The sequence below is a fragment of the Gigantopelta aegis genome, chromosome 4 (assembly GCF_016097555.1).
Source record: "Gigantopelta aegis isolate Gae_Host chromosome 4, Gae_host_genome, whole genome shotgun sequence".
Taxonomy (NCBI): Eukaryota; Metazoa; Mollusca; class Gastropoda; order Neomphalida; family Peltospiridae; genus Gigantopelta; species Gigantopelta aegis.
The window spans coordinates 52518365-52533826 of record NC_054702.1 but is presented as its reverse complement, the minus strand read 5'-3'; the positions used below and the strand labels follow the sequence as shown (position 1 = coordinate 52533826).

The 15462-nt window shown below is 37.0% G+C and overlaps 1 protein-coding gene across 4 annotated transcripts in view; it reads right to left on the bottom strand.

Annotated features, from left to right (window-relative positions):
* LOC121370727 (centrosomal protein of 57 kDa-like) overlaps positions 1-15462 on the bottom strand; it is a 37445-nt gene that overhangs the window by 7429 nt on the left and 14554 nt on the right. For 3 of the 4 annotated variants that reach the window (XM_041496151.1, XM_041496153.1, XM_041496154.1), the window contains 7 exons: positions 11104-11266; positions 9273-9452; positions 6494-6729; positions 4474-4551; positions 3210-3413; positions 2269-2471; positions 1421-1580 (listed from right to left, as the gene is read on the bottom strand). In XM_041496151.1, coding sequence (XP_041352085.1) covers positions 1421-1580; positions 2269-2471; positions 3210-3413; positions 4474-4551; positions 6494-6729; positions 9273-9452; positions 11104-11266 — 1224 coding nt within the window. The remainder of the gene's footprint in view (positions 1-1420; positions 1581-2268; positions 2472-3209; positions 3414-4473; positions 4552-6493; positions 6730-9272; positions 9453-11103; positions 11267-15462) is intronic. The other variant, XM_041496152.1, reaches the window with a different exon arrangement.

Sequence of the window (15462 nt, the reverse complement as noted above, 5' to 3'; positions counted from 1 at the left end):
CTCAACTGCGTGTTTCTTCTGTAGAGATAAATGAACTCTGCAATCACTTCTAATTAAACTATTTACATAACATACATTTATTCAGCAACTAGTTAACACACATTTACCACATTCCAGATGTCTAAGAACTAAACACTTCCAGCCCCCCCCCCCCCCCCCCCCCCCCCCCCCATTGTCTGCAGCCCATCTCAGATTATCACCAACAGACTGGTCATCGTGTAGCGTAAACAATTAATTCTAGCTACCTGCTATTTCTTTGTAAGCCAGAGATAGTTTAAATAAAACACCATCGCTGGATGTAAACACTTAGAGCTAGCATGTGTCATTAGCGTGTCATGCGGTCTGGCACCTAGGATTCAATCTTGTCAGACAGTTTACAGACCACCACAATCCAGTGTTGTAAGCTAACGTGTTATGTCTGTCAGCTATGGGTGGTACTACAAAATTCTAGAGAGACAGAATAAGGTAGTGCTGAAAACATGGTTTTGGCTTTTTGTGGAAATGGACATACAAAATAATTGGTTTGGGTTCTGATGTATAAAAGCACAAATAAATGATTGATTTGAATGAGATATTGTGAAATGATAGTACACATTTCCATGATGCTGACAAGGTAATTAACTCATTTTTGTATAATTCACCATATAATAGGTTCTGACACTAACCCCTCGATATGTTTTAACCAGAATTAAAAAAATTAAAGTTTGTTTTGTTTAATGATACCACTACAGCACAATGATATATTAATCATTGGCTATATAACCAGAATTAAATACAGTAGAATGTCTAAACTTGATCCAAGGGGTGTCTTGCTGAGATGTGCTGGTATACTATCACTAAACAAGACTTGAAGACAGTCAGTTTACACAGAAATCTGGATTCACAGATCTATGCTGATTTGGACGGAATCCACTCTATAGTTCAATTAACATTAAGTAGGTTGATGTATTTCAACACAAGGCTTGGCAATAGATGTAAGGTGTATATTATAAGCAAAAGATAACAAGATAAATTTACAAATTTAAATCCAAGGTCTTATCAAAGGATAAACATAAAACTAATTTACAGATGAATGGATAATAAATGTATGGATAATGAATCATTTTTAAAGCAAATAAAAAGCAAAACATTACATGTGGATATACATCAGGCTGTGATTCAAATCACAGATCATACCAAAACTGAAAATTGTGTTATGTGTCACCATAGTATCCTGGACCCATTTTTACGAAGTGATCTTGGCGCTAAGATCGCCTTAAGTTCATAAGTTAGTTTTGATTTTAGCGCCTAAGATTACTTCATAAAACGGGAATATTATGGTTATTTATATTTCATAAATATGAGTATGACAGACATGAATTAGCTCCTATCTGACAGTAACCTGACTTCCAATAAACTTAAAACACTGATAATATAGTACATTTTGATCACTTGCTTTTTGTTGATGCTGCCTAATTCTTGAGATCTGAAGTCCTTTGGCTTCCAGTTTGTACACAGTGGACTGGAGCTCTCTCTCCAGGTCTTCTCTTAACCGGAAGTCCCGACATTCGTTGATCTGATTAACCAGTTCCTGGTGCTCTCTGCAGTAAACAATGGAGATGAAATCGTGACAAGATCTTTTATCATTCAACACATTGAAGATATAATCCAAACTAATATTCTAGTATTTCCAGTGTTTTAAAGAACTGTCTTCACACTGAATTAAGATTACTGCTCTAAAAAAAAAAATCAAACCGTAACAATCTAGTGTTTCCAATGCTGTGTGAGTTAGCCGAATGCTTAGAAGAGATAAATCAAACCCTAACAGTCCATGTTGTTTCTCTTTTAGGTATTTTAGGGTTGTGGATAAAATTAACAAATGCATGTGTACACTGTGACTATTTTTTTTTTTTATTATCGTTTTTCATAGTTTATTGCCTCAGGAATGTTATGATATCAGTGTTGGGATCATAAATTCACTATCATTACACAGTATATACACCATTTTCCATGTTCACACTTTTTTTGTTGCTGGCACAGAATAAGGAAAACGTATGCATCAAAAATCTGTTCTATGGTTATCAATAGCAGTGATTCGATATAAACCCATCTTACGCATCCGTTTTTCATTCCTCACTTCCACTGCACCAAAACAACCACACATGGAAAATGGCGCCCTAAGATATCAATAATGTCACATTTATCATATCAAAATTACTTGGAGCAATGAAAGAAAAAGTGAAAACACAGGCAGGCTTTGCGATATTACAAAGGAGCAAGACCACTCACACACTGAGTTGGCCGAACTCGTCCTGTAGCTGTAACAATAAGTCGGACAAATCGCTGTCATAGCTGTGGTTACTCGAGTCTGACGATGCGCTCCCGGACTGGCCGTTGTCCGTTAGCGACGAACACAGCGCCAGGTTGTGAGTCTTCATCAGAGCTATGACCTTCTGGACGTTGGCACCAACGGCATGACTGGCAGACGTTGACTGCAAGAAACGAAACACTCCGATAAACAACAGCAACAACCTATGGACTTTTGTAATAAACATTTTGCTGACAGAACAGAGTAATTTTAATTTCTGATAGTTGCCATATTACACTTTAGTTTTGAAACTACTATAACTATAATGCCAAATTTCCTAATGTGTCACTGTTTCTTTCTTATTGAGGAAAATCTCTGTGTTTAACTTTTAGATATTTAAAAAAAATCATACTGTGGGTGTAGTATTAAGCCTCTTTTGAGAAATTAAAAGGAACAATACAAAAATTATATCATTATCATGGTATATTTGAACCGAGTTAAAATGTGGTCAGTGTACTGTGAAAGAATAATTGAGAAGTACTTCCGTAATAAATTAATTCTACATTAAATATATGTCATCAGTGTTAAATCAATGAAGATTATTTAAATCTATTACTCTCTCATTTTAACTTCTTATTGTTATTATTTTTATTTAATATTGTGAGTTAATATAAGTTCTGATTGTGTCTATGACAACTGTAGCAAATGGTGATAGTCTCAGATAATTTAATTTTCATTTACTATTTCTATCAATGCCAGAATCAAAATCAATTCGTTACAACAAGAAAAACAAATAATTTTTAACACAAATTTTGTCAAAATTACAATCAAACGTGATGTCAAAACATATACCAAGTTATGAAAAGATACAACTTTAATTATACAATTTTATTTTTAAACCAATAACTAAATTTTCTCTTACCGTTCCAGCCACAAATGGTATTTCTGCAAGGTTGACCCGGAAGTGCTTGTGCGGTTCCACCCTCTGGTTATTACTATATGGATATTTTTTAGAGGAAACAACTTTCTTTTTTTTCTTCTTCACAAGCTTTCGAGATTTTTCCGGTAATCTACAGGACAATTCTCCATTTAAGAGGATTCTATTAGTTGCCGCTTCAGTCTCCAACTAAAAAATATTAAAATATAGATTATGATCAAGATGAGTTATAAGTATGAGGCCACACAACATTATACATTAAGACTAAGAAAGGAAGAAATGTTTAATTTAACGACACTCAACACATTTCTATTTTCGGTTATATGGCATCGGACATATGGTTTAGGTCCACATAGATAATGTGAGGAGAAACCTGCTGCAACCACGCCACCACAGACAGGATAACATATATCAAAATCTTTGTTACACCTGCAGTGGAGTGCTAGCAGGAATGAGAAACAGTGCCATAGATCCATTGTTGGGGATCTATTGTGCATCAGGCGAGCACGTTACCACTGGGCTAAGTCCCTCCCCAATACACTAGTCTGTTCCAGAAATGATCACAGTGAAGGAGGTGGGAGGCACTGTAACTATTGTATGCCTGGTGAGACTGCTACAATGGTTTCTCCATCCATACTTAGTTTAAATAAAATTGTTTTTTGTTTGGTGGTGGATATACATCCACAAACAAGAATTCTGTGAAATTAACTGTCTCACCTATTATAAACACTGTGAATAACGTCCATATAGTACATGTATGTAGGTGCAACTGTAAACCAAGTTTCATTGACCTAAAACTTATAGTTTTATTTCATTGTAAATAAATACCTGTATACTGAATTGTATTCTTTTCTCTATTATACTGGGTTTTTTGTGTTGTTTTTTTGTTGTTGTTTTTTGTTTTTGGGGGGGTTGGTATTGCTTCTAGAGCTATTCCTCAAGTTATTATAGAATTTATTGAAAACCTGTTATATGTAATAAATCAAGGTCATGTTGACCACCTCTCCTTTATATTCACCCTGGTTGGGGACAGGTCTTACTGTAACAGGGTTTTTGTGAATAAAATTTACAAAAAAAACAAACAACAACAACAACAAAACTTTATAGTCTGTGAGAAACTGATCTAAGCCTGAAACTTTAATGTTAAACATTACGGTGAAAGTTGATGCTGCTGTCAGAGAAGTAATACCTATTTCATAAAGGCTACACACATATAATATTCACTAGAGAAAAAAAATCAACAAGATACCTCTGCAGCTCTTTTCTGCACAAATTGTCTGTTTCTTCTTTCTTCCATCAATTTATTTTCTAGATCTCGTATTTTCTTCTGTAAAGAAAGTAATACATAACCACTACTTTCAGTTAAGTCATTCATACAAGTTAGCAATCCAAAGATTCTGAAGCAATTAAAAATATATTACAGTACAGAACACGAAGAAATGTTGTCTAATTGTCAATTTAGACATACATGTATCAACTGTAAAATATACAATTTAAGTGTGACAGATCCCATTTACATACATGTGTATGATCAAGATTTAATTTCTTGCCCTATGTACTATTTTTAAAAATTTAAGTATAATATAATCTATAATTTTAAAGTAAATTGTATACTTCGTCTATGCATTAACATTAGTTAAAGATATATGAATTACATTAAAACAATTAAATAGGGACTAATTCCACACAACCACACAATTGAATGCAACATTTAACAATGGTCTGAATTATTTAACCAGTTACTTAAAAGTCCAAGGAGAAACTGCTTTCAAGACAGGACAACTACGTCTACGTATCATTCTTGTATTCATATAATATATACTGTCACGAAGTGAAATAAATTGTATATTATACAAACTTGTGCATGATTAGTGATCAACAATTACGTTTCACTGCAACGGTGAATGTTATAAAATATTGGTCAAATCTACAAGTGACTGTATGGTGTACAATGCTTTAGAAAACAAACACAAATCACTTATAATCTTTGTGGTTTTAATACATCATTCAAGTGAGTTTGTGTTAAGACAATTATCATCTTTCTGTGACAAAATCCAACAAATGGTGACAGTGTGAAATACGTCAACACAACAAGATACCTGCTTCTGCTGGGAATGTGTGATATTCTTTGGTTTCTTGGGTAACGTTTTCTGCTTAAAATAAGTAACTTTTGATAAAATAATTCATCAGGACAAATACACAAAATATGTCAGCTACATGTAATATCAACTTTTCATCATTTTAGGAACCAATTTCAAGTTTAGTTCATGAAACTGCAGGGATCAAACGTAACAGCGGCAATGACGGTAATTGCCATCGGTGAGATATAAACTGCCGTCAGTTGGGGGTGTCACCGATGGCACTTTTGTGCTGCCGGATAAAAATTACTGCCGTCGGTAAAGCTCCTCACCGACGGCAAAATGGTCCATGATTCTTTTATAATACATTTTCCTTAGATTGAAACCCAATAGCCGATGTATATTTCGTGCTTGGGGTGTCAATTAACATTCATTAATTCCATTTATAACAAATTCTTGTTTATTGAAGTTTACTGACATAAACTGAAGAAATAGGACTACATGTACATACAACAAAATAACCTTTCAGTTAAATGTATTAGTTGCAAAAGTCAGTTTTAAACAATTGCCGTCGGTAGACTAAAAATTGCTGTCGGCAGACTAAAAATTGCTGTCGGTAGACTAAAAATTGCCGTTGGTGGGCCCTTTCACTCATGGCATTTGTTTCTAAAAATTGCTGTGGGTGATACATTCTTAAGTTCGAGCCCTGAACTGGGAGCAAGGATCTAATAAAAAAATAAAAAATGCCATATATATTATTATATATATGACAAATATGATATTTATTAAAGGGGCAATCTCAAAGTTGCATAATGGTCAAAAATATTACTTCATATTTGCAAAATGGTGACCGACAGATCAACACATGAAATCACAGTTCAGGGGATTAGCATGGTCCAGTCATGGGTATTTCGAATATGAACCTAGCTTATCCTTTTGTCTACAATTTTTCTTTTGTTTTGAAAAGTATTATTCTTTAAATTTAGGAAGCAAAAATTGTTATTTGTGAGTTACAAATTGTGAGTAAGGATTATATTTTCAATGAGTCAGTCGACCTATATCACAGAATATATTTTTCCAAGCCATAGTGTGTCAGTGTTCAGAAATATTCAGAATAATATAAAAACAGAACCTCAATCCACTACAACGCCTATATATATATAAAAAATGTTTAAAAAAATTTGTATTAACCTGTGCTAAAGTCTGAGTTGTTGCCAGTTTGACCCGCTCTCTTTCCAACTCTTCGATTCGACTGTTGTGAATGACTGGGGGCACAGAGTGGTGCATCTGTCTCTCAGTGATAACCGTCCGGAGAGCGGTGTTCTGTCGGTCTCTCTCCGAGTTCTCCAGCATCTTCTTCATGTAGTCCAGCTGCTTCTGAAGGAGAGAGCATCGTGCTTCAGCAGACTCCAGCTGGGTCTCCACTTCTGAAAAAACAACAAGACAAAAAACTGTTCAATTCTTCTGACATTCCACAGCAGCCAAGCTGCCTTCCTCATGGGAACACAAGTCTCCATTAACCTAGGTTATACCAGGACCTTTTCTTATAAAATTTTAAGTGCCGACTTTACAAAGCCTGTTTTTCTTAAACGCAGGTGTTGAAGTATTGGAAATGTTTGTAATTACACGTGTGTAAGACATAAACAGGCTTTGTAAATTCAGCCCTGACAGTCTAGACATAAATATCTAATTGTATGGGGTTGCCGTGGTGTTAAAGGGACACGCCCTAGTTACGGCTAGTTGTTAACCATTATGGCGTTGTTTTTCGCTATTAAATCCATTTTTTCACAAATAAAATTGCACTTTACTTACATTTTATTATTTAGAATATTAGAATACACCTGAAGTGCTTTTTGGTAATCCTGGTAATCCTGATGTTTGTAAAACCATGAAATGCATTTTTTGTATTTCTTAAAAATCCGCGTGCACTCAAGAAAAAAACGTTAAGCAAGCGAGGTCCAATCTATTTTTAGATGGAATCTTTCTGTGTAAACATCACAGACGTTGGTATACCACATGACCGTTATCATTTTGGTTCGGTTTGTTTTCTCGTGCACGGTTCGTGCAATCAACTTCCGATTTGTTGTCGTTTGCTTGTTGTTCATTTGTGAGATTTTTCTTCACAGTTCGTGAACATTTTCAGTAACAATAAAGTTCAGACAAGTAAGTGTCTCAATACAAAACGTTACAAACCCTTAAAACCAATAATTTTGCTAAGTCTTACGATATCTGGAGAGGGGATACAACCAGGACAGAACAGTTGGAACATGTCCAGGAGAGGTGAAAGGAACGCACCCCAAGTCTGTGCGCACTCTGTGAAATTTGTCGTGACTTAGGCATTGTTGTGCTTCGAGCGACATCTACCGGTGACATCAGAATACTAACTTTCAAAATTATTTCAAGCAATTGGGACATGGAGATTCCCATGGTATTTATCGATATAAAACCTGCTTTTTCACTCCATTTGATAAAAACGTGATCTAAGTGTGTTACAGGTTTGTAGATTAACCAAATTATAATTTATTTTCGCTGGATGGAACTAGGGTGTGCGGCTTTAAAGTCTCAGACTCTTTTAATATCTCGAGTATAGACTCTAAATGTTTTATAAGCACTAGGCCTGTATCCTTCTTTCTAATTAAGAACAGCAATTAAATAATGAATATATGTTGTTTAATGGGGGCACTCGCTCGATGTGTGGTCGGTCTGGGATCGATCCCCGTCAGTGGGCCCATTGGGCTATTTCTCGTTCCAGCCAGTGCACCACGACTGGTATATCAAAGGCCATGGTATGTACTACCCTGTCTGTGGGATGGTGCATATAAAAGATCCCTTGCTGTTAATCGAAAAGAGTAGCCCATGAAGTGGCGACAGCGGATTTCCTCTCTCATTATCTATTTGTAGTCTATAACCATGTTTGATGCCATATAACCGTAAATAATAATGTGTCGAGTGCGTCGTTAAATAAAACATTTCTTTCTTTTTGTTTAACAGGTAATAATTTTTTTTTTTGAAATTATTAGTTTAAAAAAAAGAAATATTAGCAGAAGAGTTGCTGACTGAGGTAAATTTATTTTTATCCTTAGAACTGATCAGGTTCATAAAGCATATCCATGACCATAAATCTCAACTAACTCCCACAGTTACCAGAACAGAGTTTAATACATGTAGCAAGTGGTTAGTGAAAAAGCTGTTGGGGTAGTAGATTTAAACATTATATTCTGTAACATTAAGAAATGAAAAATGTAGACTGTCCAAAATGGCATGTACATTCATGCTGTCTTAAAAAGTCCATGCATCTGAATGGTAAAACCAAACAGGAAGGGTGATGTCTATGGATAGCTTTGGTGGAAGCTTGAGTGAATATCACCTTGAAATACTATCATAATAATATATGAATTAAAATTATTTAAACAAAATTACTTTTTAAAAACCCACAAACATGTCAAGCTGCCATCTAATGCATGTATTTTAAGACAAAGTGCGGTTACCAGTCATAAATTATATTTTTTTAAAAGCCCACCTTGTTTCTGTTTTTAAATCAATTACACTTCGCCATTAAAATATCTGGCAAGACTATTTATACAATAGGCGATCTTGTTGGTCTATTTCAACATTGAAAAAACAGGGGGAAAAGTGCAGTAACAAACTATGGATTGAATACTAGTATAAACAAACACGGGGGTTTTTCCGTCTTGAAAAGAATTTTATATAAAATTTTATATCATTTCGTATACCCTCGGCATAATCCCGAAGGTTTTCAAATTTTTTTCAAATCACTGGCATGATTTTGCAAGTAAGGTTTTGATTGGTCGAATGAAAGGTCAACTGCACATGAGCTCCAATGGGCTGCTTTTAGATCCACTTGTAATAGTGGAGCTAATTTTAATTAGATTGTTAAAAAGCCCACCTTGTTTCTGTTTGTAGATGATGTCTTGTGACAGTGATAAATTATATATTTTTAAAAGCCCACCTTGTTTCTGTTTGTAGATGACGTCTTGTGACGATTCCTGGACCTCTTTCTCCTTCATCAGCGTGTCCTTGAAGCTGCTGGTGTGGGAGGCCAGAGACTTGAGGCTGTCCTCGGCCGTCGAACGCTCCAGCTCCAGACGTTTCACCTTATCCTGCAGGTTCTTCAGCGCGTCAACCACAGCTGGAAAGAAAGAAAGAAAGAAAGAAAGAAAGAAAGAACTGTTTTATTTAACGATGCATTCAACACATTTTATTTACGGTTATATGGCATCAGACATATAATTAAGGACCACACAGATATTGTGAGAGGAAACCCGCTGTCGCCACTTTATGGGCTACTCTTTTCGATTAGCAGCAAGGGATCTTTTATATGCACCATCCCACGGACAAGGTAGTACATACCACGGTCTTTGATGTACCAGTCGTGGTGCACTGGCTGGAACGAGAAATAGCCCAATGGGCCCACTGATGGGGATCGACCCCAGACAGACTGCGCATCAATCGAGTGCTTTACCTCTGGGCTACATCCCGCCCCCCAGCTGGAGAGAGCCCATTTTAACATTCAAGTTATTTTCATCCTTATATCTAATTAAGGTTCAAGCACACACTTCAACTATTTGGACTGTCTGTCCAGGACAGTAGATTAGTGGTTAGCTGTTAGTGAGAAAGAAGTCAGTGTAGTGGTCTTACATCTAACCACCGAGTCGTTTAACTTGCTCTGGGTGAGAGCCAGGAAACCAGGATGCGAACACAGTACCTACCAGTCTTAAAGTCCAATGGCTTAACGACCACACTACCGAGGCCAGAAATTTTAACAGCTCAGTGGAAGGTGTAAGGCCACTACAGCAACCTCTCTATAACTGATAACAAACCAGAAAGACTCCCAGGAGAGCTAAGGTGGTGTATGCCCAGGACACTGTGCTTTAACCGTAATTGGAGATACATGTAAGCATGTATATATCCAACTTAAAATGAATGAATTCATATACAACTAGCTGAAATTATAAGCAGACATATATCATATGACATGAGTTCATTCGCCTTTTGAAGTATCTTGTGTAAATTCTTCACTTGAATTTAGCTCACAATACATATGTATATGTACAGGTACACTGTACACTGTACATTGCATAACGTTGACATTATTGCTTTCTGCACTTTGTGGTGTGTGTGTTGTGTGTGTGTGTGTGTGTGTTGTGTGTGTGTGTGTGTGTGTGTGTGTGTGTGTGTGTGTGTGTGTGTGTGTGTGTGTGTGTGTGTGTTGTGTGTGTGTTTGTACATGCACAGAAAAGAAAGAAAAATGTTTTATTTAACGACGCTCTCAACACATTTCATGAACGGTTATATGGTGTCAAACATATGGTTAAGGACCACACTGATATTGAGAGAGGAAACCCTCTGTTGCCACTTCATGGACTACTCTTTTCGATTAACAGCAAGGGTTCTTTTATATGCACCATCCCACAGACAGGCTAGTACATACCATGGCCTTTGATGTACCAGTTGTGGTGCACTGGCTGGAGCGAGAAATAGTGCACAAAAAAGAGAACAAAACTGAAGGACTGCTCATTAAGACAATGCACATGACAATGTTATATAGTTACTGCAAATGCATGTAATGAATACGTTTCCACTGCAATGTACAGTAAAACTGTACAGGTCTGTATGGATGTTGATCCAGTGGACATAAATACCTGTACCTGTACCTGTAATCATACTGTCTACATGTATGCATAAAGTGTATTTGTTACTTTTAAAAATGTGTACTGGATTCACAATTTAAATCTGATTTAATTTCACTGAGTGACATGAATGTTTTAAACACTATTTACCATCTCTGTTGTTGACTGGAAATGAAGAAATGGATTTTGCGGGAGACCGCCTGAATTCCGTGTTAATGAAGGGTTTGTGTCGAGGACACTCTTTGTACTGTGTCAGACTAATGGCATTGTGCTCCATGTCTGAACTCAAGTCCTCTGTTATGTACAGCATATCCTAAAACAGAAACAGAAAATGAAAGTAGATTTAAAATATACATTGATCACCATTATATACAGCATATCCTAAACAGAAACAGAAAATTACAGAATTTTTTAAAAATACATTGATCATCATTATATACAGCATATTCTAAAACGAAACAGAAAATTAGTTGATCACAGGCACTTGATGTTATAAATAGAAAAATGGTCACAGACTAAAGACTATATGCAGTGATCTATGGTCAGTAACAAGTTAGTAATTATAAATCCCATGTACATACTACCCACAGGGCTTTATTGCATGCTACCATCACAGTGAATATAATACTGTTATATACTACTCAAAAGAATTTAAGGGTCAGACGATATTTTCGACATTATTTTCTGAATGTCAATTATATTAGCTAGACCATAATGTCACGCATGGTATTGTTCCATTTTGACGAAAGTGGGTCTAAGCAACCCATAAATGAATTAAAATCCACTGTCATTGACACTGTCGACTAGTTCTAATGGCGAAAACATGCTTACATTTGAACGTAAATTAGGGCGAAAGCGAAAGGTCTGCTAAGTGCCCATAACTTGCTTTTTCACAAAGCGCTTCATTTTCACGCTTTGCACGTGTATTCCATGTTCCCATGTTCCCAATGCTGAATTCCCAATGCACACTCCAAATTCGACAATGGTACGACTTCAACTGACTATCGAAGATCGAGGAAGGGCTATTGCTTGGCTTCAGGATGGCAATACGCAAAGAAATGTTGCTCTGAGACTTGGTGTCAGTCAGCGTGTCGTTGGCCGACTGTGGCAACGGTACCAAGCAACGAATTCTGTTCGAAATCATCCACGTTCAGGAAGACCCCGAAGCACTATAAATAGAGAGGACCGCTACATCACCAATATGGCTCTACGTCAACGCACAACCACTGCACGCCGATTACGTGACAATCTGCGGACTGCGACTGGAACTCGAGTGTCTGATCAAACCATACACAATCGTCTGAGAGCCAATAATCTACGCTGCCGTCGCCAGGCTGTTCGACCACCACTCCTACCACGTCACAGAACGCCAGACGTCACTGGTGCACGCTTCATCTGCGGTGGCAACGTGTTCAGTGGGGTCGAGTGATGTTCACTGATGAGTCCAGGTTTAGTCTCCAGTTCAACGACGGTCGGGTTCGTGTCTACAGACGTCCTGGGGAGCGCTTCGCTGACGTTAACGTTAGACAACGTCACCGGTTCGGTGGTGGCAGCGTCATGGTGTGGAGCGGCATCTCTATCCACCACAGGACCCCCCTCTATGTGGTGGATGGCAATCTGACTGGAATCCGCTATCTGAATGAGATTATCCGGCCGTTGGTTCTCCCAGGCCTTCAGCAGATTGGCGGCGGGGCAGTTCTGCAGGATGACAATGCCAGACCCCACCGCGCCAGGGTGGTAACGGATTTTCTCAGACAACAAGGTATCGCCAGGATGGATTGGCCAGCATATTCGCCTGACTTGGCCCCAATAGAGAACGCCTGGGACGAATTAGGCAGGAGAGTTCGGGATAACCATGCCCCTCCGGCCAACCTTCATGATCTGGGTCAACTTCTTATGGCAGAGTGGCAGGCCATTCCCCAAGAGTTCTTCAGACGTCTGATCAACAGCATGAGGCAACGATGTGTCGAGTGTATTCGCGCCAGGGGTGGATTCACACACTATTAAACGAATGTTCTAATGTGTAAAATCCATGTTTGACAACCTTCAACTTTGACAGCATGTCATGTGACTTTCTTGTATACAGTGACGTTTATTTGTGGGGTTTTTGTAAATATGGAACAATAAATAAACATTTTGGTGTAGTTTACATCATCAATCTAATACACTCTGACACTTATTTGGTTATAAATTTTTGACCATAAATTCTTTTGAGTAGTATATATCACTTGTCATTTTACTGTACCATGCACAATAAACCTCAGATGCAAAATTCTGTTTTATGTATACATGTAAATAAAACATTATTTCACTCCATTATTTGCAATTTTTGGTAAATGGTAAACACTAATTTTTACCCACATTATCCTTGTTATTTTCTCATTTTCCAGATACAATGTACTCCTACTATGATCACTTATCATGTACAGTCAGACCGTGTTACAATGACCACCTTCGTGCCTGGGTCACTTTGTCGTTATATCAAAATTGTCATTATATAAAAATTTATTAATCATCGGCTATTGGGTGTCAAACATTTTGTAATTTTTACATATAGACTTTGAGAGGAAACCTTTTACATTTTTCCATTAGTAGCAAGAGATCTTTTATATGCACCATCCCACAGACAGGATAGCATACACCACGGCATTTGATATACCAGTCATGGTGCACTGGCTGGAAGGAGAAATAGCCCAATGGGCCCACCGATGGACATTGATCATAGAGTGTTTTACCACTGGGCTATATCCTGCCCCAAATTGCTATAACAGCAAATGAATTTAAATGAAGTTATATCCTTTGCCAAAATGAGACAAGGAAAATAATGATTAATAGTTTAATTAATTTAAATAATTAATGCACTGCAATTATTAAAAACAACAAATACACATACATATAAGTATGTTTTTAAAAAACCATTAAATATATTATTATTAATCAAGGTTCATTCATGGTCAGACTAATCATTTCGTGGTTAAAGACATCTACGACTAATACCTACTTCGTTTACAAAATGTCATAAAAATAGAAGACTTGATTGTCCTTTAATTGAATGACTAAAGGATTATTTTCAAAAGCAATACATGTCTACAGATTTAACCGACATTGGTAACTCGGACATCATTTGACACTGTCGGCTTGTGATGAGATCAAGGATACCAAGTGGCTGTGGGTATTGCCAACATCCTATATAAGGTTCAGATGTTAGATGCACGTTTGTTCTTAATTTGCTCTGTCGGCATTGGAAGGTGTGAATTCTAGTGAAATGAACAGAATAACACTGATATACGTTTGTTCCCGACAATTTGTGGTTGGATAGTGTAAATGTGGCACTAATGGCGGTCGTCGTAATGAGGTCTGACTGTAGTGCATTTCCACAAGTAAACAAATCTACAGTGACTAAAAAATTGGGGCTACGGTACATGTAAACCTGTGTTTTAGTACTGGTGCACTAAAATGATCATGAATACATTTACATGTATTATATTGTTTAATACATTTAAAATGCTACTTTCAGCTGATGCTTTGCTTTGAACTGCAAATGTACTTCTCCCAAGTCTGAATCCAACATCTACAAGCACATGTGGATACGTTCATACCACACAATATTGCAGAACACCAACACTGATCAATAAAACCAATAAAACATAATTTTGTACACCCTGTATATATCCATCTTCACATGCATAGACATGGCTTTCAGGAACTCATTCTAGATAGCAACTCTTAATCCATACTACATGTAACAGCTTTAAGGGTTGGTGTGTGAGTGGGGGGGGGGGGGGGGGGGGGGGTGGGGGGGGGGGGGGGGGGGGGGTGTGTGTGTGTGTGATGGGGATTAAATGTTGGTGTTTTGTGTTCTAGATCATAAACATTGCAGTGTCAGTCACTGTCAGGGTTTGGAATCTGAATCACAGCCATATATAAATTTATGAATAACACAACAGGACATATGAAACAAAATGGAAGCTCGATTAATATCCTATAAAAAGGAGCAGGCCAAAGAATTTTGTTCTGCCTTTAATAATTACAGAAATAATATTGTTTTTGTCTTATATAAATAAATAAATATAAATATATATATATATATATATATCCACTTAAAATGACAATAAATGCATGAATTCCTTTTGTTGACTTCGGCCTTGCTCTTCCATGTAGGCGGTCACATACTTCAGGTTAATTCTATAATCAAACCGTGACACAACATGAATCTGATTGATTCCGTCAATATAAATCTGTCATATATTATTCAAATGGTGTTATCTGCTATTGCATACACTGGAGGCACTAAGTAGGAAAATAAAGTTAATACATACATGTACATTTGTAAATTGTACACAAGTACACTGAATGTTTAACGGACAATGGGGAACAGTGCAAGGCATGCAAACACTTTAACACCATTGACAAACACTTTGTGGATGTCAATGTCACATTGCTGTGTTCCATGCTGAAGGGAAACTCTTCTAATGCTCTCTGATTTATGACTTGCTGTTCAGCAACACT